Raw genomic sequence first — 24,419 nt, forward strand, 5'->3', positions numbered from 1 at the left:
AATTGGTAGTCTGAAATACACAGGATGAGAAACAATGGAAATACAGAACAACCAGAAAACGAGCGATAAATGGCAGCTTTAAGCCCTCATAAATCAATAATCACTCTAAATGTAAATGGATTGAATTCTCCAATAAAAAGACACAGAGTAGCTGGATGCATTAAAAACAAGACTCAACACTACGCTTCCTCCAGGAAACACACCTCAGCTCTAAGGACAAACACAGGCTCAGAGTGAAGAGATGGAAGACAATACTCCAAGCTAATGGCAAACAAAAGAAAGCAAGTGTTGCCATACTTATACCAGACAAAGTAGACTTCAAGATAAGAGACAAGCAAGGAGAGACAAAAAAGAGCAGTATATAATGATAAAAGGGACATTCCACCAAGAAGACATAACAATATCTATGCACCCAACATAGGAGCACCAAAGTACTTAAAGCAACTGTTAACAAACCTAAAAGGAGATATTAACAACAACACCACAATAACAGTAGGGGATCTTAATGCCCCACTTACATCAATGGCTAGATCATCCAGACAGAAAGTCAACAAGGAAACAGTGGATTTAAATGAAAAATTAGACCAGATGGACTTAATAGATATACATAGAACACTCCATCCAAAAACAGTCACAATACACATTCTTCTCAAGTGCACATGGAACATTCTCAAAGATAGATCATATGTTGGGAAACAAGGCAAGCCTCAATAAATGTAAGAAGACTGAAATCACATCATGCACATTTTCTGACCATAATGCTATGCAACTAGAAGTCAACTACAAGAAAAAAGCTGGGGAAGAGACAAATATGTGGATACTAAACAACATGCCACTGAACAACAAATGGATCATAGAAGAAATTAAAGGAGAAATCAAAAAATATCTGGAGACAAATCAGAATGAAAAGACACCATACCAACTCATATGGGGCACAGCAAAAGCAGTCTTAAGAGGGAAATTCATAGCAATACCACCTTAACAAACAAAAATCTCAAATAAGTAATCTTAAACTACATTTAACAGAACTAGGAAAAGAACAAACAAAGCTCAAAGTCAGCAGAAAGAGGGAAATAATAAAAATTACAGCAGAAATAAATGAAATTGAAACCAAAAAAAACCAGTAGAAAGGACCAATGAAACAAAGAGCTGGTTCTTGGAGATGATAAACAAAATTGACAAACCCTTAGCCAGACTCACTAAGAAAAAAAGAGAGAAGGCTCAAATGCATAAAATTAGAAATGAAAGAGGAGAACTTACAACAGATACCACAGAAATACAAGTGATCATAAGAGAATACTATGAAAAACCATATGCCAACAAATTGGACAATCTAGAAGAAATGCATAAATTCTTAGGCTCACACAAGCTTCCAAAACTGAGTCAAGAAGAAATAGAGAATCTGAATAGACCAATCACAAGAGATTGAAACAGTAATCAAACACCTCCCAAAAAATAAAAGTCTAGGACCAGATGGCTTCTCTGGAGAATTCTAACAAACATTCAACGAAGATTTAACACCTATCCTTCTCAAACTATTCCAAAATATTGGAGAACACTTCCTAACTCATTCTATGAGGCCAACATCACTCTGATCCCAAAGCCAGACAAAGACAACACAAAGGAGGAAAATTAAAGGCCAGTATCACTGATGAACATAGATGCAAAAATGCTAAACAAAATATTGGTAAACCAAATATGGCAACACATTTAAAAGATCACACATCATGATCCAGTGGAATTTATACCAGGGACGTAGGGATGGTTCAACATCCACAAATCAATCAATGTGACACACCACATTAACAAAATGAGGAATAAAAACATCCTGATCATCTCAATAGATGCAGAGAAAGCATTTGACAAGATCCAACAGCCATTTATGATAAAAACTCTGAGTAAAATGGGTATAAAAGGAAAGCACTTCAACATAATAAAGGCCAAAAATGACAAACCCACAGCCAACATCACATTCAGTGGGGAAAAACTGAAAGCCATCCCTCTGAGAAGAGGAACAAGACAAGGGTGCAGACTCTTACCACTCCTATTCAATATAGTACTAGAGGTTTTGGCCAGAACAATTAGGCAAGGAAAAGAAATAAAGGGAATCCAAATAGGCAATGAAGAAGTGAAACTCTCACTGTTTGCAGGTGACATGATACTACATATAGAAAATACTAAAGAATCTATCAGAAAACTATTAGAAATAATCAACTACCACAGCAAGGTTGCAGGGTAAAAAATCAACTTACAAAAATCAGGGACATTTCTATACTCTAATAAGGAACTAACAGAAAGAGAACTCAAGAACACAATCTCATTTACAATCGCAACAAAAAGAATAAAATATCTAGGAATAAGTTTAACCAAGGAAGTGAAAGACTTATAAAAACTATAAGACATTATTGAAAGAAATCGATGATGACATAAATAAATGGAAAGATATTCCATGCACATGGATCAGAAGAATAAACATAGCTAAAATGTCCATACTACCTAAAGCAATCTACAGACTCAAGGCAATCCCAATCAGAATCCCAGTGACATTCTTCACAGAAAGAGAACAAAGAATCCCAAACTTCATGTGGGGCAACAAAAGACCCTGAACAGCCAAAGCAATCCTGAGAAAAAAGAACAAAACTGGAGGCATCACAACCTCTAACTTCAAATTATACTACAAAGCTGTAGTAATCAGCCGGTACTGGTACAAAAACAGACACACAGATCAATGGCACAGAATTGAAAGCCCAGAAATAAAACCACACATCTACGGACAGCTGATCTTTGACAAAGGAGCCAAGAACATACAATGGAGAAAGGAAAGTCTCTTCAATAAATGGTGTTGAGAAAACCAGACAGCCACATGTAAAAGAATGAAGGTATACCATTATCTTTCACCATACACAGAAATTGTCTCAAAATGGATTAATGACTTGAAGGTAATATGTTAAACCATAACACTTCTAGAAGAAAATACAGGCAGTACACTCTTTGACATCAGTCTTAGCAGCATCTTTTTGGACACCATGTCTCCTCAGGCAAGGGAAACAAAAGAAAAAATAAACAAAAGGGACTTCATCAGACTAAAAAGCTTCTGCAAGGCAAAGGAAAACATCAACAAAACGAAAAGACACCCCACCAACTGGGAGAAAATATTTGCAAATCATAACTGACAAGGGGTTGATCTCAAAATATATAAAGAACTCATACAATTGAACAATAAAAAAGCAAACAACCCAACCAAAAAAATGGGCAGAGGATATGAACTGACATTTTTCCAAAGAAGATATACAGATGACCAACAGACACATGAAATGATGTTCAACATCACTAATCATCAGGGAAATTCAAATCAAAACTACACTAAGATATCACCTTACACCTGTTAGAATGGCTATAGTCACCAAGATAAAAAAACAACAAATGTTCGAGAGGATGTGGAGAAAACGGAACCCTCATACACTGCTGCTGGGAATGCACACTAGTACAGCCACTATGGAAAACAGTATGGAGAGTGCTCAAAAAATTAAAAATAGAAATATCATACAACCCAACTATCCCGCTACTGGGTATTCATCCAAAGAACTTGAAATCAACATTTAATGAGACTTATGCACCCCTGTGTTCATTGCAGCATTATTCACAATAGCCAAGACGTGGAAGCAACCCAAGTACCCACTGACTGATGAATGGATAAAGAAGATGTAGTATATATATACAATGGAATACTACTCAGTCAGAAAAAAAGACAAAATTATCCCATTTCCAACAATATAGATGTACCTTGAGAGTATTACGTTAAGTGAAATAAGCCAGATAGAAAAAGACAAACATCATATGATTCCACTTATATGTGGAAGATAAACACATAGACAAAGAGAATAGATTAGTGGTGACCAGAGGGGAAAGGCATGGGCATAAAGGGTAAAGGGGCAGATTTATATGGTGACAAATAATAATGTACAACTGAAATTTCATAATGTTATAAACTATTATGACCCCAATATAATAAAATAAAATAAAAAACACATATATACTTCTGAAAATTGAAAACTCAAAAGGGAAAATTTCCAAATTCTAAGTTTGGTAATAAAAAATTTTCATAAAGAAAAAAAAATCTTTCTAAGAAAAGGTTCATTTTTATCCTCATTTTTCAGGCGCACTTCACCACTGTAGAACCTCTCTCTCTCCCTCCTAATCAAGGTTAAGGGGCCCCAGAGAGCATTATGAGCCAAGAGCGGCCTTACAGGAGCAGACACAGGTCTGACTAGTGAACCCATTTCCCAGTCTGTGTTATTCGCACTGGACGCCCCACAGCCCAGCCCTACCTTCCACGCAGCGGCAGCCCTCCTGCAGCACGCGTGCATACATGTCCGCCCGGGACTGCGACAGCAGCTGGTCCCCGGTCAGGTAGGTGTTATGGGAGGAGGCGATGTAGTAGTTGCACAGTGGCTGCTCCATGTCCTGGAAGACCTCGTGGTGCAGCGGGTTGAACACATCACAGGCCGGGCTGCGCATGAAGCTGGTGAAGCCTTCGGGAGAGAGAGCAGGTGCTGTAGCTTCAGAGACAGTTATGCAGTGCCCGACAGGGGCAGCAGAGGTCAGAGGCTCCGAGGGAGGGTCTCGTCCACCCACAGGGCGCCTCTGCAGGGACACTGGGCAATGTGAGGTTGGCTTCAGGCCAAACAGTGTCAAAAACTGAAACGCCACTTTGGGGAGTAGCAGTTTAAACATAACCCACAGAAACACAGGCTTTTCAATTTTGACTGAGCGGGTGAGGGGGGCTTGCTGCCCAGCTCCCCAGCAGCCACTGGATCAGGCTGTGACTATGCAGTGTGGCCCAATGATGTGGTGCCAGCCATGTTTACTCTAAGTGGAACACTGATCCCATCAGCCGGCAACCTACTGGTTATCACACTGGCCTGAAAAACAGCCCGGCCAGCGCCATGTCAGGCAGCAGGTCAAAGGGCACGCACGGCCAAATTCAGGGTTTGATTGTCTGACTATGAAATTGGTTTGGGAAGATGCTGTTAATAGCCAGCACATTTGATGGCTGTGAAACAGTGCTTAAAGACTGCAGAAACCCTACCAGTTTTTCAAAACATAGTGCCTGGGTAGAAGAGGCACTCACTCGTATGCACACAAATACGGGAAAGCCCCACAAGGACCTAAGTGGGACAATTATTAGGGCAAATCGTTTCAAGCCTTCAAAAATTGTGTCTAAAACGTTATCTGTAAACACCCTCTGAGACTCTGCAGGGTTTCTTCACGCCCACCTTTACGGCTAGAACTTAGAAATCATGTTTAATTCCATCTCTTAAGGTCCCAGCAAGGAAAAGATTCATTTCTTATTAAAGAAAAGGTCCAAATTATTGTATCTTCTCTGGTTGTTTTTAAAATGGTTTTAAATGATATGTGTTATTTATATCCCTTGTCCACGCTGACCCTGTCCAGGGGACCGGAGGCCACAGTCAAGTCGGGAAGATGACCTGTGGCCATGGGTGATGATCTGTTCTGCTGGGACCTGTTTATTTTCCCACAGATTTTAAATACACATAACTTATACACACGTGCAGCTATATTCATATTATTTATGGGAAATCCTAGCAGCTAGACTCTGAGTATATAAATTTGTGGGCAAACCACTTACTTCTTTGAGCCTCACCTTCCTCAACTATAAAATAAGTTCATTATATTAAAGACATTTGTGGTTCCAACAACCTCTCCACCGCTACCAACCAGGTAAATCAAGTCTGTTGCCAACATTTTTAAAGAAACACATTTACATGCAAGTTACTCGTTTCATAGATTACTGATTTTAGGAACAAATTTCCCTTCATGAAATTACCAGCTTGAGGCTATTTCCAAAACTTAGCCATTTGAGAAAAGTCCAAATATTTCTGGGTATTTATCATACATAGTGGCATCAAGTTGACTTGCTTGGAGTGGAAAATGCACATCGTCATCGCAAAAGTAAGAGAAATAGCAGTATCACAGCATCTGTTTTGCAGGAAAATAAGTGTCTGCTGTGGGTCTCATTGGCATCATCCATAATTCCATAGCTATCTCCTGATTTCGTTTCCTGCAAACCTCGCTAGACTTTAACTCAGTGGACTGACTTGAGAAATGAGAAATTAAGAATACTGGTTACTTTACCTTCTATGCCAAGAACATTTTTCGCCTTATTTTCTTCTGAAACTTCAAATTTCCTTATGATGTCAAGACAATAGTCTGTTGTCACATTATTCATCTAAACGAAACAGAACATTAGTAGAGTACTTGCTATTTCATGAAATATTTTCCTCTGTGCTAAAAAGGTAGACTGACTTTTTAAGCATTCTCGACACAGTGCAAAGTGGTTAAATGAGCAGTGTTTGGGGTCACTAGTGTTATAGATACTTTCTCTTTGGAAAATGGTCACTATCTCAACTTTCTGACGCATCTTTCAGATTTAATCATGAAAACAGCCCTGCCACTGCTGGACAAATATTCTCCACGAAGCCATAAAATCAACAAAATCAAATCAATAATCAGTGCAAATCCACTGCCAAAAATTCACTCTCTATAAGCGACTCACTATCTGCAAAATTAACGTTTTCTACACAAATACTGGAGTTTGCTACTCGTAAATATATGCAGAAAGAAAATGATTCCCAACCAAAACAGAATGCTCTGGGTAAGTCCCCCAGGTGTGTGTCTATCAGTAGATCCTTCCACTGAACGGCGAGCACAGATTCCAGGAGACAGAGGTCAGTATGAGAAAGTAAAAACCAAAAGCTAGGTGAGGCGGAAAATCACAACAGAGAAATCAGCAAGCTCCTTTTGTTCGAGGTGATGCTGAGTATGTCTCTCACCTTCTCTGTGTCTACTTTGTAAGGCAGCTGTGAGCATTAAATGAATCAATATTTATAAGAATAAAAAAGCCACGTACGCTGTTATTACTGAGTCTCTCTCAAGGCTGCTCCATGAACATTACAGACTTAGTGTCACTAGGAAAAGTAAACTCTTCAGGAATAATTTCTTCACTTAAATAGCAACATAAAGAATGCGATATTTTCATTAAAAATCCATTCAGCCCTACAACCTAACAATGATATTTACATACACTAACCAATAACAATAGAAGGAGAGAACTGGTGAGCCAGTATTTCCTATTTCAGTGATATTTCTCAGAGATTCCTTTATCTCTTAGGTTCAATACTTATGTTTTAGTGAAATCTAATTCTCCTAAATAGTCTATTTAATAACATTTAAAAGATTTGCAGGGGGAAGCTCTTTTACATGACTATTTTTTGCCAGTGTGAAAGAGCACAGAATGCTTTTCTTTTTTTCAGACTAGCTGCATAATAGCTGATGCATCCTTTGAGTAAGGTTTATAGTTCTCACTCAACTCAGAGGCCTACATCACCAGACACCACCAGGAAATACCGTAAGTGAAACCACACCACCTGCATGGACTTGACTAACCTGTCAGATTTCGAGCAGCTTGTGAATTTGTCTCCTATAAGCCAGAGAGATTTATCATATGCATTCTGAAAGATAAGTAATTTCTCACAAAATAAAAAGAACCATACTGATAAAAATTGTATGAGCCACAGGAGACTGAGTTTACACTGCAATCATCTGGTTTATGAGGCTATTTGCTCAGAGATGTGGGGCCTTGACGTGCACTCCGGTGGTTTGCCAGGAGCCCATGAGATCTAAAAAGCCAAACAACTGGGGCTGGCCCCGTGGCCGAGTGGTTAAGTTCGCGCGCTCCGCTGCAGGCGGCCCAGTGTTTCGTCGGTTCGAATCCTGGGCGCGGACATGGCACTGCTCGTCAGACCACGCTGAGGCGGCGTCCCACATGCCACAACTAGAGGAACCCACAACGAAGAATACACAACTATGTACCGGGGGGCTTTGGGGAGAAAAAGGAAAAAATAAAATCTTTAAAAAAAAAATAAAATAAAATAAAAAGCCAAACAACAAAAAGCTGTCATCCTGGGATGGAGCTAAGTGCAGATGAGCAGACAACATGTTACTCATTCAAGATACAAAGCGGAACATGTAAGCAAGAAGCATCAAATTGTGAAAATATTAGTAGGTTTCCTAGGAAGCTCATAGTCTTCTGGGAACCGTTTAAGAATTAATGGGAAATAATCCACTGCCTACCAGAATTCAAGTACTAAGGATTAATTTGGTGAAATACAGTAAAACCTCCTAATAATGCGAATTGAAATGCAGGAGTCAATCAGCCCCCACCCCTGGTCTCGTTTCCTTACCTCCCAACAGCAAAATCCTACACTTCACACAACTGAATTCTTTAGACCTCACTTAAAAGGTTAACGAGGGTTTTACTGCAGGAATCAAGGTCCAGCACAGGTGAGTGCTGGGCACCGTCCTTTCCTCCTTGCTCTGCTTCCCGCTGACACAGTTGATCACGGGGGAAGCACGCAGCTTCTCCCGGCTCTGGCCCGGTTTCCCAAGGAGTTCACTGGAAAGTTCTGTTTGCCGCCTGCTCCTCCAACACTGAGGACTGTGCTTTCTTTACGAGGCAGCTGGTGCCAAAAGAACTTAGGGAAAACTTGATTTATTTTAATAATGACTCTTTTATATAATGTAGTCAATGTTGTGCAGTTCATAAAGAGCTTTTAAACACATAATCCTAAATAGTTCTTACAACAGGCTTGTAAATTACCACTTTTATCCCCATGTTATAGATTGGAAAACTGATGCTGAGAAAGGTTAACTGTCTCAGCTGGAGTCATAAAACCAGTAAGAGGCAGATCCACAGTTCCCATCTGACCTTCCAACTTCAAGTCCAAAGGTTTTTCGTTTACATTACACCTGTTGTCTGGATGCTTTTCCTTATTTCCACTGAAAAGTTGAAATGCTTACTTTCAAAACTCATTGCTTTTACAGTATAGCTGAAATTCCTAAACCTTAACTTTTGAAATTTTTGCAACTTTCAAATCAGTTATTATAATTTGACCTCTTTGACTAATCCAGAAGGGACTCCCTTCTCTGTTCCTTGTTTACTCTAGTTCTTTAATCTCATCCCAAAGAGAAAGACACTGGCCCTCATGTGAAAGTTCGATCCACTTCAGATGGACTAACTGTAGAAACCAAGGTCACGAATCTATAAAATATTTGTATTCTGACACTAGCTTTTTATCCCCAAACTTCTTATAAGTTTTGTAGCAAAGCTTTTCCAGGGAGTACAAAATTTTGAAACAAAGTCAGGAGTAAATAACTGTATTTCTTATAGCTGTGATTCCCGAAGCACATGCAACACAAAATCATAGCATAAACTACAGAAGATTTTAATATTACTAAACTCTTTCCAATTTATTTTATCAAAGTAATACATCCATAATTAAATAAGTCAAAACTAAGACACAGATCTCCCCTTCTATACACAGCACCACTCTCCAAAGGAAATAATGACAATATTTCTAGATATGTGTTTCTTTTGGAATGAGTCTTTCTATTCCTAATTATTATGTTACTGATGCCATTTTTCTCTTTCGTATACTTTAAACATTACCTGTAGATTTTTTATTACATTATATAGAGATTTAGCTCTCTGGAGCCAACAAACCTAACTTTCTCCCTCTACCCATCTTATGTGGTTATATCTTAATTTTTATTAAATTACTATTCAGTGTGTAAATTATTCTAAGGAAATGCTGAACACTGAGTCTGTCGTATGATTATGTTTCTTTTCACAGAGATTTTTCTAATTTGTCAAATACTGCAATTCCAGTCCATTTGGTTAATTTTTAATGTCCTTATCACAAATTCTTCCCAATGACTCTAACAGTCTCCCAGCATGATTTTCCACAAAACCAAAGGCAATGGATAATCCATGAATTCCGTTTTTTTCCTCTGTAAAGGTCCTTATTCCAGGCTGGCAGAGTTCTAGAACTTTATTCAGCTCCTGTCCCGGCTTCCTTCTGTCACTCTTGCCAAAGAGCACTCAAGAAGTAAATCACTTCTTTATTTCTTGCCTGTGTTTTGTGTGTGCTCCTGTGCGTGTTTATTCCACACACACATTTGGTTGACAGTTGAGCCGAGAAGGAGATCCCAGGTCAGAAATCGTTGCCTCTGTGTCTCATGGCTTCCAGAATGGCTGTTGAGAAGTCTGACACCATTCTGAATTCAGTCCTCTTCACAGGACCTGTTTCTGGTCATTAATTTGATAGTCTTTCTCTGTCTTTCTGCCAGTTCTGAGGGCCTCCCTCCGTCCTCGGCACAGCAACACTTCACCACGCCTGGTCTCTGTGGATCTTCCTCCATTCCCTGCCAACCTACAGGTCCCAATCTTTCCACGCTCATCACTTTGTGTATTATTTATTTGGTAATTTCTTCCCTTCTATTTTTTCCTATTTTTTCTGCAACTCCTATTATTCAGATAGTGGACCTTCTGCAATAATCTACTAATTTCCTTATCTTTTCTATTTTCCATCTTTTTGTTGTTTGTTCTACTGTCTGGACAATTTGCTCAACTGTACTTTCTAAGCCGTCTTTCGAGTTAAGTTCTCTGCTCTTTCTTCCTCTGAACTTCTCTTCTCAGAACACTCTGCTCTTGCTTCATGGTTACATTTTTTTACCACTCTGATGATATTAATGTCAATTTTTAAAATTTTCTTCTCTCTGTATTGCCTCTATTTCCTTCAAGTTTCTTTATTCTAATTGTTTGCCTTGGTTTCTGTTTTTTTGTGGTAGAAGATTTCCTCAAACATGTAGTAAGCCTTGGCTACTCAAAATCCATTTTTAAAACTGGCTATTTAAAAGCATACTTAAAATCAAGGCAATAAAAACTGGTTGGAAGCTCCATATTCCTGGGCAGAGCTTACCGACTGCTGGGCTCCACTGCAGAATTCTCCAGCTGGACTGTCTTCTTAGTCCGAGGACTGACGTCAATGTTTCAGGGTTCTTTCCTTGGGTTAGTGTGCTACACCCCCGTGGCTGCTGTAACAGATGACCAGGAACTTGGTGGCTTGAAACAACAGAAATGTCCTCTCCACGGACCTGGAGGCCAGACGTCCCCGTCAGGGTGTGGGCGGGGTGGGCTCCCTCTGGGGACCCCGAGGGAGAATCTGTTCCATGGCCCTCTCCCAGCTTTGGGGCTGCTGGCACCCTGGGTGCCCCTTGGCTGGGTTCCACGGGGACAGTCCCTGCCTCCGTCTTCACTCAGCCTTCTTCTTCTCTGTCTGTGTCTTCTTGCTGTCTCTCGTAAGAATACTCATCACTGGATTTAGGGCCCTCCCTAAATTGAGGACTATCTCATCTCGGCATCCTTAATGATACCTGCAAATACTATTTCCAAATAGATTCACTTTCACAGGTCCTAGGAGTTGGGACCCCCTTTCAACCGCTATAGCTTATCATATTCCCCCAAGGAAATCTTTCCAATTCCTACATGGAGGGATAAACCTGGGCACTGAGTGTTGGAAGACGCCTGCCAACAGAGGTGTTCCCTAAATCCTTGTATTCATTACCTATTTCCGTGAAACAAACCACCTAAAACTGAGAGGCTTAAAGCAACTTCTTTGAACACGACCATGCGGGAGGGTTAGTGGGCCTGGGTCCGGCTGGACACTTATGCTGCTGCTACCTGGGCTATTCCAGTCCCTGCCGCCATTGTGTTACCTGCCACAGCCCGAGCTCCCTCTGGCCTCCCCCACATCTGCGGCAGGGCAGCTGGGCCTCTTTCTCTGTGTGGTCTCTCGTCCTCAAAGCAACCAGCCTGGCTTCCTGGTGACAGTCTCACAGTTCCCACCAGGCAAGAGGAACATCATTCCTGCCACCATCCGTTAGTCAAACCAAGTCAGAGGGCCAGCCCAGATCTAACCGGCGGGAAAATAGACCCCACTTCTTGATGGGAGGAGAGGCAAAGCCACATTGCAAAAGGATACGCATGTAGGGACCCCTTTACAAACTGCCCACCGCTTCCATTACGGGGACGGGACCCAGGCTCCACTAGTTGCTGGGCCCCGGTCCCCCCTCCAGCCCGTGGATGCTCGCGGTCCCGAACCCTCCTCCTTCCCTGCTTCGGCGAGGATTGTGTGATCAATTTCTGAGCTGCATGGGGTTCTCCTCGGCGGCTTCTTGCGGACTCGGGCTCAGCCCTGCGAGGCTCCTTCACATCAGACAAGTTTCAGGACTTGGTCATTGCTGCCTCCTCTCCTGTTCTCTTTGTCCTTGTGGTTTTACACAGAGGGAAAAGTCTTTTTACTGTATTTCTGGGTAACTTCAGGAGGGAGTGGGAAAACAGCTCTAAATGAATGGTCATTTGGTTTTCAACAGAGGAAGACAACCACAATAACTATCTCCCCAAAATGGCCACCTCAGCCCACCCCAAAGTTAAACCACAAATTTCAAAGCATTTAGATATATGACTATTTCACAGGAAATGTCATTTGGGAACTATATTCAAGGGAGAAACATTATTATAAGATGTAATCACTCTGAACAGTCTCTCAACTGCCTTAATTGTGAATAATTAAGAAAAATGAAACAAGCTCAGGAAAGGCTCTTAAAGTGATGCCTTATGATGAGGAAAATGCTAACATAAAAAAGATAGAGGCGCACTAGCACCAGAAAGGGGTAGTTTCAAGCAAAAAAGAGTTTATAATCATTTCTCACAGGAGAGCGAAGATTAGAATGAGCCACAACTGTCACCAAACCATGCTGGGCTCAGCGAGAGAAGTGAAGGTACTGGCCGGGGCGTCCGCGTTGGATCAGAAGAACTGGGGAGACATTTCAGCAGGAGACTGGAGACGCAAATGGCGCCGGCGAAGCCCCCGGGAGATGCGGGACGGATGCCAAGGATCACACCCGCGAGGAGGTCCGGGCAGGGTGGGAGGCACCCGCCACGCCCCGCCCCCGACCCCCCGCATGGATGCCCCCACCTCATCCCGGACCACCACCCTGCATGGACGCCCCTGCACACGCCCGGTGGAGGCGCCATGCAAACTGCAAGCGGCTCTCCCCGCATCCTTGGCTCAGCCAGCAGGTGGCTTTCCAGACTGTCGGGGCTTCCAGGCTCCTGCCTCCTCCTCTCACCTCGAGCCAGGAGAAGCGCACGAATCCGAGGTGGGTGGGGACTCGCTAGGAAGGCTGTCAAGGGGCAGGGACAACCTCAGACCACCCCTCGGACCCAGGGCTCTGAAAAGGACTGAACACAGAGTGCCTCGCCCGGGGCTGAGAAACCAGCGGGTCTCTGGCAGAGACGGGGGACTCTGTCTGCACAACCACAGGGCAAATAACAGAAAACTCAACCTGCCCTAGTGCTTGGCAGCTGCAGAGGAGTGAGATCGGTGGTCCTCATCAGGGGACGCAAGGCAGCGGCGGAGGTGACACCGCGGCCACTGGCTCCCCGCTTAACTGGCACTTCTTCGTGGATGTAAAGGACAGCGCAAATTTCCCTTAGACATCTACGTTCTAGGGATGAAAGTACTAATCAAACAGTAGCGGGACATGTCAGAGGCATAAACTCAGTTTTCAGAGAGCTTCTCTGAAAGGAAGATCTGACCCATGGGCCAGTACCTGATTTCAGAGTGTCCTTGAGAGTGGATGTGGCCAGCAGGGGTATTTCACTTCACAACTGAGTAAATCCTTAGAAGTTGAAGACTCTGGTGTCTACACCCGTCTCATGCCATCAGAGACGAGCGAATCACTGCCACATGGAACATCAAACGGCCTCAGATTTGTTCCATTGAGAAAATCTTGTTTCAAAACTGAAAATCCACAAAACTCTGGACTAATGACTCTCTTGCTGCACATTTAGATCATGTCTAATTTTTCTCTATTTTAAAGAATGATGAAATTCAGAACATTATTGATACAGACCCTGATATCAGTTTCCCCACATTAAACCCAGCATATATGGGGTTAACATCAAAGCACTCATTCCCTGCTTACTCTCTGGCTTCCTGGCTCCAGAATCCACTATCCTCCATGGAGACAGATACTGTCAAGGACAAGCACCTGGATTATCTCCTCTTCACAAAAAGATACAGGCTGGTGGGAAAGCTGCTGACCAGCAAGATCACAGGCTTCCTCCTCTCTGCAAGTAGTCTCAAGGCCAAAGACAGGCTGGTGGGAAAGCTCCGACCAGCAAGGCCGTATGCTCCCCCTCCCCTATCTAAAACCCCAAATAAAAACCCTTCCTTTTAGCTTTTCGGGGAGTTTGGGATTTCAGCGTTAGCTGCCCTCTCTCCTTGCTCAGCACTGTGCAAAAATAAAATTCCTACTTTCTTCCACCACACCCAGTGTCAAAGATTGGCTTGCTGCGCAACAGGTGAGCGAACTCACTTCAGGCTCAGTGTCATAACTTCTTTTTGCTGTGCATGCTTCATTATTTCCTTAGGGTGAATTACTAGAAATAAAATGAATTGGTCAAAGTGTTATAAGTTACCTAAAATTTGACAAATAATAAAATTGTTCTATAGAAAGATCGCACCATTCCACAACTCCACCAGAAATATAAGAGATGGACACCGTGTTTGGCAGTAGCTTTTTTTTAACCTTTACTAATTTGATGGTTTAAAAATGGTCTCTTGGTTTTATTTCATAGTTTTAAATTACTAATGAAGGGTGAACATTTTTAATAGATTTATTGACTTATGAGTTTTTTATGTATTTCAAGTGTTTTGCCTATTTTTCTATTGGGTATTCATTTTTTCCTCCATAGTCTATAAGAGCATTTTCCTTTTAAGGAAATTCAGTATTTCCCTCTTTGTATGTTGCAAATATTTTCCTAGTTTGTACTTGATATTAATTTTATGCTGTTTGATAAACTGGACCACATGTAAACTCAAAGTTTGAAGACATGAATATGTTCCTTCGTAATTTATGCTTCTTGATGTATCATGATTGTTTTAAACTTCTTCAAGTTATGCCACATGTAGCTCCAAGCTGATCTAGGAAATTAAACTGGGTACAGGTAGTCATCTGCCAGGAGCAGGCATCACAGCACACTGGCTTCTTCTGTTTTCCCAACTAAAATTTACTGGCTGAATGTCAGTGTAACCAAAAGGAGGGAAGAGCGTGCGCCCTTAGCAAGCAACACGCGCGGCTGCCATCCAAATGGATCGGGTTACCTCCACCAGCCCAGATGAACTGGAAGTCAAGAGCTTCAAACACTTTAATTTCTCACATTGCTGTGCTTCTGAATATCTCATCAAAAGGCTTTCACATGCACCACCGCAATCAGTCTCCAACCTGACACTGTGAGACAGGAAAGGCAGCATCCGCTCCCTTGCTGCAAGCTGCAAGCCAGGAAACCAACACTCCACGAAGATTCTCACCCAGTGAAGAACGTAGGTCTTCCGGGCTCCTCATCTGGTGTTCTTTCCACTAGGCCATGAAGAGTTCTCCAGGCAAGAATGGAGAAATAGGCAGAAGAGCAGAAATGTAGAAAGGATCTCTCTGGGCAAAAAGTTTCCTCAGTCACCCTGTTCCTATTCTCTGCTGTCTAATAGCTGACTGTGCAGCTACTGGACAATCTCTGCCTTCGCCAAATTATCAAACTAACTAAAATAACTAATTTGACAAAACATTTTACTACACTATCTAGCTTAACTCTCAAGAAAGCAACTACAAAATTCATAAAATCTCAATCTGTTATTCCTAGAATGTACAGGTTGTGATAATGAGGTAAAGCAAATATTTCCAGGTCTAGTGTCTTTTTTCTGACACCAACCAGATCTCACGTTCTGTGACACTAACTGGGTGTCCAACAGTTCAATTCTGCTCTGATGCTGACCACCTAGAGTCAGCTCAGACCCCACAAGTGGAAGGCTCAGTCCCACAGACCACCCCATGTCAGATGTCAGCCACAAATGGGGTGCCAGGCTACCTCATTTCTGCCTGGCCTACTACAAATCTGGGGATTCTGTCAAGGAAAAAAGAACTGGACAGTAGTTAAAGCAGTAAAAATAGATTTTAATTAGTAACTATTGCAAGAGGGGAAGAGAGAACTCAGTATAGAACTGGTCCAGTTCTGAACACAGGATGGACAAATGGGATCTATAGCAATGTGCAGGGTGGGGGTCAGTGGAGGAAACATCAGGTGAGGGGTTCTGGCCACACTGGTCTAACAAGATTCTTGCTGAAGGCAGGCCAGTGATCAGACACCAGCTGCGGAGGGTGGAAGGTGAGGAAGCTTAACAGAGATTGAGGAAGCAGGTTCTGGTGAAAGAGACTTAGCAGGATTCCTGATACAACTGGACCCTTGAGGATGAGGCCCAGTCAAAACAGGGCTCAGAAGAGCCTGCCTGGAGGCCAGTCAAGGAGAGTCTTTGTCAGCTCCCATAATTCACCAGAACGACTCACCGAGCTCAGAAAAGGGCTTTACTTAAGTTACCAGTTATTATGAAGTAGACTCAGGAACAATGCGTGGACATGCCCGGGGAAGGGCACAGAGGCTGGAGCTCCCTGCTCTTGGGCACACCATTCCCAGCACGTCCCTGTGCTCAACACCCAGAAGCTCTCCAGGCCCCACAAGTCAGGGCTTTTCAGAGAGGTTCCACTACATGGGAATGACTGATTCAATTGTTCCTGCCATTGGCGACCACGTGGCTAAACTGAGAGGAAATCATACTAAGTGAAATCAGACACAGAAAGACAAAAACCGCACCATCTCACTTACACTGGAACCTAAAAAAGTGAAAACCATAAAAGAGAGAGCAGAAGGTCACTGCAGGGACGGGGAGGGATGACCACGTGTCAGAGGGCAGAAGGTTCAGTTACGTGGGATGAGTAGGTTCTGGGATCTAAGGGTAATACTGGATTATATGCCGAAACCCGCTGAGAGTCCATCTCAGTAGTTCTCACCCCAGAAAACAAACTGTAACTGTTCGAGCTGAGAGGTGGTAATTAGCTTGACCATCGTAAGCATTTCACAATGTGCATGTATATTAGAACCTCACGCTGCAAACCTTAAAACATACAATTTTTATTTGTCAAGTATACCTCAATAAAGCTAGAAAAAAAACCAAACATTCATTTATGCTTCTACTCTAGTGAGAAACGAACAGAGTTTAAGGCAATATAAAAAAAGCAGCAGGACAAGACCAGCCTTGTTGACCACAATTCAGCCTACGTAGTATTAAAATTAAAGTCTTATTTCAGGGGCCAGCCCGGTGGCACAGCGGTTAAGTTCGCATGTTCCACTTTGGCGGCCTGGGGTTCGCTGAATGGGATCCCAGGCGTGGACCTAGCACCACTTATCAAGCCATGCTGTGGCAGCATCCCACACAAAATAGAGGAAGATGGGCACAAATGTTAGCTCAGGGCCTATCTTCCTCAGCAAAAAGAGGAGGATTGGCAGCAGGTGTTAGCTCAGGGCTAATCTTCCTCAAAATAAAGAAAGTCTTATTTCAAATATATTTAGGGATTCCCTTTGCTAATCACGACTTACTTAACCTTCTCATGATCAAATGCCAATTTCCTATCAGAATTATCAATGAATTACTATTTTGCTAGTTAAAACTTATGTCATAGTTTAAAAATAGCTATATTATTATTATAAAGAAAACATTACCATTATATCTAAAATGAAACACATGGTTCACATTCATTTCTTTGTGGAAAAATATGCACAGCCATACTCAACATATTTAAAGCAAAAAAATGTGTAAGTGTTCAATTTATCACTCCGTCATAAAAGCTGCTGTAAACACATTCTAAATAACTCACAGACAGGTTTCTGTGGAATTGTGATGTTGACCCCTCTCCCCTAAATTTAAAGTGTCCCCACATCCACCCCAAGGGAAGCCTGTGTGCCTCTCATGCCTATTTTTAAGGAAACGCTCAATAGTCTGATACCTTCTGCTCCACCTTGAGAAACTGAGCCAGCTCTTCCGCTGTCAGGTGATCCTTCTTGTCACTGTAGCTCAAGAGCAGCAGGTAAAGGTCCCGTCTCAACGACATCATTTTGTAAAAAACACAGAATTCTTCAAATGTCAGGGTCCCCTGATTCTCATCTGTATCAGCTTCCTGAAAGAGGCGCGGAGAGAAGGAGGCAGTGAGAGTCGAAGCAGGAAACCGAGCCCTGGAGACGACACTCACCATAACCAGGCATCACGCACCCACAGATGGTGAACCACCACTAGCCTCAGGCACAGGATCAACTTAAAAACCGACTATCTATTAGTCCACAAAAGGTTTCAACAAATTATAAAGAACCAACCTTATAAAAACCAATTTCTCTGATCACGGTAAATTTATAAATTAACAAAGAAAGCTTTAAAAAAACCTGGAAACAGCATGATACATTTCTAAATAGGAAATGACACACAGAGGTGAACACATGCTCTCCAGGTTAAACGTGTGTGAGAAAGGGAATACAGTCATTAGAAGGAAACCTGAAGTTTAAATTTATTAGAAAGCAAGGCAGATCAAAAGCAAATAAGCTAATAATTGAATTCAAAAAGCTAAAAGAAAGCTAAGCTAAAGAAAATAGAAGGAAATAAACTATAAACAAAAGCAAAAAGCAAGGAAATAGAAAATAGATATAACATCAGAGGTGAGCAATGAAACCAAAAGCTGATCTTTTGAAGAAACTAATGAAAAAGAGAAATCTCGGACAAGACTATCCAAGAACAACAGAGAAACGCTACACATAATGCATGACTAAAACACCAGTCTCGCACCAGCTTGTGAACTAACTCAATCAAAGGTGACCTGCAATCATAGCAGAGCCTCTCTCCACTCAGCGTCAGGGGCTCATGCTCTCTCAGCTGTCAGCATCACCGGTCCCCCTGCTCTCCCTCTACAGAGGGCTGGAAATCCCTCTGGACTGATTTCTGGTTGGAATTACTTGTTTCAGGGATTACTGAGTGAGACACATGCCCTGTATCTTACTTCTGATTGGCTGAATCTGTCATAAAACCACAAACTGTGAGGGATGCATAACGAGCAGCCAGTCCGTTTACCTGCTCTTCCTTATTCCACGTGAACACAGCTGTCAGTGGACAAAACTGACAGGACAAAGGGCATCCGGAAGTGTATGGATTTTGTGAGCAGACTCAGCTGTTGTGTGGTTTTAGACACAGTTTTGGAAGTCAAAGTGCTCATAAAAAAACGTATTTTTTAAAACTCTGCTAACCTTGAGTCAATGATGAGCAACCACTCCAACCAACACTTAACCACACGGTTTCTCTGTGAGGCTGAGGGCTGGAGCCGGCTGTCATTTTAAAGGCAGAGGCAGACTGGTCTACAGAATCAGCACTTCCAGTGTGTGAGCTCCTGGTTGCAGGGTCTTGGCATCCTAAGACACGGGGTCTAATGCTCATGTTTCTGCCAAAGCTTTGTTTCAGAAACCTAACCCTGGATACAGAGACGAAACATATTCCAAGACTTTCCTGTAAATGCCTGACAATTAGGAACAGTAAACCTCTGAGGTTAAGACAATAGCATCTAAAGCAAGCTACCCACACCTTAAAAGATTCCTTTAAAAAAAATCAGCTGAATCTGGCACTGCAGCAAAAAGGCAAAGAAAGTCCCAGGGAGGCTTTACGTCTTTACCAGCAATTTGGTCAAAAGAGAGGGAACAAAAGAAAGAGTCCTGAAATGTCAGGAAGACCCTCGGTCCTGTGGCTCCCTCCACGAGCACGTCTGACCCTGCTCACGAGAAGCTGGCAGTGGAAACGCCCTACAGATGCGGGCACAGCCGCCACCCAGTCACGCCTGGCTCCATCCAACTCCAAATCTGAAGCCATAAAATGACCCTTAGTGTTTTCTTAAAACCTGTCTACAGGATTTACTTCGCTCTCATGAGACATTTGACAGAAGCCTTTCCTGATTTTCCCTCTAAAATGCTTGGTGCATTAGAGATAAAAGGCGCCCGAAAGGAAAAAAACCTAGAAGTAAAAATAGTCCAGTATCTATGTCACTTCCTTCTCTTACTTCCGGGAAGCACCCCAAAATGCATCCCTTTTGTAGGTATGGACTTTGCCCTCCTCTTCAAGCTTGGCCTCTCTGATTTAATCAGCAGCCACCGCTCTAGTGTAAAGAAGACCTGGTGTGGAAAGCTGCAGATGGGGCACTGGAGCTCACATGGGGCAAAAGGGAGATGTCCCAGGAGCGCCGGACACGGCAAACCTCTCTCCAGGTTAAAGGCAGTTCACTCTGTGACAACTCATGTCCCCTCACAGGCCCCACCCCCTCTCCAGGGTGCTTCTACAGCAGATCTCATTCTCTCCTCTTCTGTCCTTCCTCTCCTGCCGCTCTCCAGTGCAACAGAACCAATCCCCACAAGGCAAACCCTCTCAGCCAAGAGCTCCCCAAGGACAGGACCACTGTAGAGGTCACAGAACCAGGCCAGCCTCCATCTTCCATCATGGTTGCATCTCACCCCTCATGTTCTTCCTGCCCTTAGAACCTCTAAGAACCTCCAAAAACAAGTGGTTAGAAAACAAAGGGAGCACAAAACATTAAACATCATAAAACATCACCCCATGCTTATTTTCACACGTACAGAACATCACCTACCTAGTCACAGAGAACAGAAAATCACTGCAAAACATCGATTATGCCTGTGACTTAGCTCCAGGTAAAAGCCTTTCCCAAATTAATATCCTAGTGATTACTAAAACTCTAATTTCGCTTTTGCACCAACTCAAACTCAACAGAACTCACTTTCACCCCTGAGACTGAGGACTGAGTACAATTACTGTGGAGGCCACACAGTAAGTCTGGGTCCAAGGACTTTGCTCGAGGACTTTCCAGTGGGCTAGGGGCACCTCCTCTCACCAATAAGCAGCTGAGCGTGCTCCTGGGGAGCTCGCCTGATGGCAGCAGTGACAGGCGCTCCTGTGCCTCCTGGATTCTCCATCTCTAACTCACTCCTCTGAAACACAACAGGCTTGAGGACTCAACAGTGGGGCTTTCCATGTTACTTAGTCTCCATCCTGATCTTCACACAGCCTGCAAGGTGGGCAGATCAGACACTATGATCCCCTCCACAGTACCTGATCCCACGGACTCCATTATTTAAGGGTCAGGTCAAGTGCTTACAATGACTCTGAAAACAGCAACAGCAACAAAAAAGCATTTTAGAAGTGAAATTGTGGGTGCATGTTCAATTTAGGAAGTTTTTTCCTTGATGAAATAAAATGCCTCTCTTATCAAAGAGAAATAAGACAATACAGAGCAGGGAATACGAGCTTCCAACAAAACAAAATAGCCATAAAATATCTAAGTACCTCAATAACCTCCATTGTGTGTTTCACATGAGGCCAAGTGATGGCAGAAACATACCTGAAACATCTGTCTGACTTTTCTTCGGGGCAGGTTGACGTTGAGCTTATGCATCAACTGGTGTGTCTCCTCAATATTCAACAAGCCATCACCATTCTTATCAGCTTCCTCGAAGGTGTGCTTCAGCCACGTGCACAAAGGTCAAGAAAAACACTTGTTTTCATCAAAATAAAAACTGCTCGCACAGAACAGGCACAAGGACATTCATCTTGAATAGTGAACTCGAGAGACGTTCTTGAGGAGGCTGCAAAGCCCAGGCTCTGGTGAGCCACTGACAGTGACGCCGAAGGGGCAGAGGAGGGGGCAGGGGAGGTGGTCCCTTCACTGTGCAGCAAGGGCAAAGCACAGGGCTCTGAGAGCCTCTTTAACTCATGCATTCTTATGCGCCCTGCTCAGGACTCTCTACAATGTGATGAAGCCCCAAACACACCACAGTCAGGCCTTATCTTCCCCTTTTTCATCTAGCATCTTCCTACCTTCACCATACCCCATGCTGCAAGACCTCAACGCCCTTTCTCAGTCCCACTCCTACATTTAGCAACTTAGACCATGCAGTTCATTTGAACCATCCAGACCATCTCCTCACTGTTCAGATGAGGGTAGAAGACTGAGAGAGGGAAAAATCTGGTAAGGGTGCTAAGAGAACCAGGTGTCCGCCCCAGGCCTCCTGCAACTGGTGCAACTCTCCTGGCCCCTCACAGAAGGCCGTCCGTCTCTAGGCTGTTCCTCTTCCTGTTATTAACTTTGATGGCTCCAGCCTGATAGGCACAAACTCTAAGGGAAGGACAGGAAGATGAAGTATGAGCCTGATATCAAAGCTCAGGTCTGGCACCAGGTGACCGGGGACATGAAGCTGCGTTTAGATAAAAAGGATTTACATCATGCGAGTTGAGATTTTAAAAGATGCTCAGCAGGATGAGTCTTGAGTTGTTTTACATAGTGAGGAAGCAGAATAAACCATAACAAATAGATGAGTTAACATTTAGCAGAGGACTTTTTAAAAATGTATGATTCATAGTTGTTGGGAGCAAATTACAGAAGGCACTAATTGGGTGTATACTTGGAAAACCAAACTGAGCTTCAAAACTCGAAGGCTAACAAAGAGGAAGAGAATGCACGTGATGGAAGGAAAGCAGAGAATCAAAGTTAGGGAAAAGCACAGGTTCAAAACCCGCCTGCAGGAGAGTGGGTGTGTTCAGCCGGCAGGGTGGATGGGTGGTATCTGCTCACCACCAGGCAACATAGGGCAGAGATTTTCATTTTAAGTCAAAATATTAAGTAACCTCCCAGGGGTAACAGAGCACATTTACATTTCTCAGGGGAATAAAATTACAATGGTGGGAGACTGTCCCTTAGCAAGTAAAAATACCAGGAGGTGAAAGTTATTTCTTCTAAAGTTGACCAGAGGCGATTTTCAGACTGTAAACACCTTCTTCACATTTTGTTCTCTTTATAACATTTGAAAATAACGAGCCCTGTTCTTCCAAGTTCAGTGTCTCCTCATGGGGCTCAGGCAGAACCTCATTACACAACACCCGGAAGCTGAGAGTGACCCAGGGCTGGGGAGAGGGACTGAAGACTTGAGGGAGTGAACACACGGCCACTCCCAGTAAGAACCTGATCGGGTTTTCCTGTGTCCTGGACACACAGCCCCGCCCATGAGCTCCACCTCTTTCCACGGTGGATGCTGCTCTGGCCCCACAAACTGTTCCCAGAATTCAAAGAGGTGATGACATGAGTCCAGTGGTGGCAGTATTTTGTCCTTTTATTCTACACTTCTTCACCAAAGCCTCTCAGGGGCTTCTCCAGAGAAGCAGCACTGACAAGCAGACCCTCCGCCTGAGTCTCCTGCAGGAAGAAGCCCTAGTGGGCAGGGCTGTGTCTGCAACGCCTGCAATGGCAACACACCAGTGGCCTCGGCGACTGGTTTAGGGGAGAGGGGACTGGAGGAAGAAGCAGAGGTATGATCAGGCCAAGAGACAGGTGCCAGGTCTGCTTGTGTGCTGGCCTGGCCCTGGGACAGCAAGTCACTGTGTGACTGCTCAGAGCTTCCATTTCTCCATCCATAATGTCAGTGGGCACAGCCAGATGACCTTGCAGTCCCTTCCACCTCTAAGACTCCATGAAAGGACGACGATTCTCTGTGGGAACAGCACACGAGGCTTACGGCACAGCTGCAAGGAAATGCACGCTGATAGCCTAAGGCTGTTCTTCACAATTGAAGAGCAAGTGCCCAGAAAGCCCTGAATTAATGGTTCACAGCCAGACACGTGATAAGTTTAAGACAGAAACCGTCATTCTGCAAAGAAAAATTGAGAGTAAAAACTGAATGAAAAGTCACAGCCTAGTATTTTTTATCAAGAAATTATAGAAAAATACAAAGCACTGAACAGTATTTTTTGTGCAGGGTGGGCAAACTTTTTCTGAAAAGGGCCTGAGAGTAAATAGTAAAGGGTTTTGCAGGCCATTTGGTCTCAACTGCAACTACTCACTTCTACTAGTGTAGTGCGAAAACAGCCGCAGACAACTCGTAAACATACGGCATGGCCATTTTCCAATTAATTATTTATGGACACTGAAATCTGAACTTCATATAACTTTCACGTATCACAAAATGTTCCTCTTCTGATTTTTTTCAACCACTGAAAACCCATCTTTAGCTCAGGAGCCCATACAATAACAGGCTGTGGGCCTGACTCGTCCCACAGGCTGCAGACTGCAGGGCCCCTGACCTGTGGGGAAGGTGAAAGGCTCCAGTTTGCAGCATCTACAAGGGACCGCTAAAGTATCCAGAGGTTACAATTTCCCTCCTGGGGTCAAGAGACAACGTGAGGGAACCCTGGAGGAGAATGGTCGGGTGGAGAAAAAGGCTGAGGCAAGGTGCCAGCACCGCCACCTTTGTAGGCTGGGGCCACTGAGATTTCAGACTTTAATCTAGCTGCACAGGAGAGCAAAAGACTTGCCGGATCCCACTTCTCTTTGGCAATAACAACAGTAGTTATTATTTATAAAGTGTCTAGTATGTGCTGGACAGCATTCTAAGCACTTTGTGGATATCAACTCACCTGAAGGTAGGTAGGCAATTAACATCATCACTGTGTCACAGATAAGACCCAGAAGCAAGAGAGTTTAAGTGACAGACCCAAAGTTACACAGAACACAGC

At 43.3% G+C, this 24,419-nt stretch overlaps 1 protein-coding gene across 38 annotated transcripts in view; it reads right to left on the reverse strand.

The window, feature by feature from the left end:
- The window catches only part of PLCH1 (phospholipase C eta 1), a 208,780-nt gene that overhangs the window by 67,343 nt on the left and 117,018 nt on the right, over window positions 1–24,419 (reverse strand). For all 38 annotated transcript variants that reach the window (XM_070577695.1, XM_070577717.1, XM_070577700.1 and 35 more), the window contains 4 exons: window positions 21,256–21,385; window positions 17,821–17,991; window positions 6,157–6,250; window positions 4,329–4,532 (listed from right to left, as the gene is read on the reverse strand). In XM_070577695.1, the coding sequence (XP_070433796.1) occupies window positions 4,329–4,532; window positions 6,157–6,250; window positions 17,821–17,991; window positions 21,256–21,385 (599 nt within the window). The remainder of the gene's footprint in view (window positions 1–4,328; window positions 4,533–6,156; window positions 6,251–17,820; window positions 17,992–21,255; window positions 21,386–24,419) is intronic.

This window comes from Equus przewalskii, chromosome 15 (genome assembly GCF_037783145.1).
Source record: "Equus przewalskii isolate Varuska chromosome 15, EquPr2, whole genome shotgun sequence".
Classification (NCBI taxonomy): domain Eukaryota; kingdom Metazoa; phylum Chordata; class Mammalia; order Perissodactyla; family Equidae; genus Equus; species Equus przewalskii.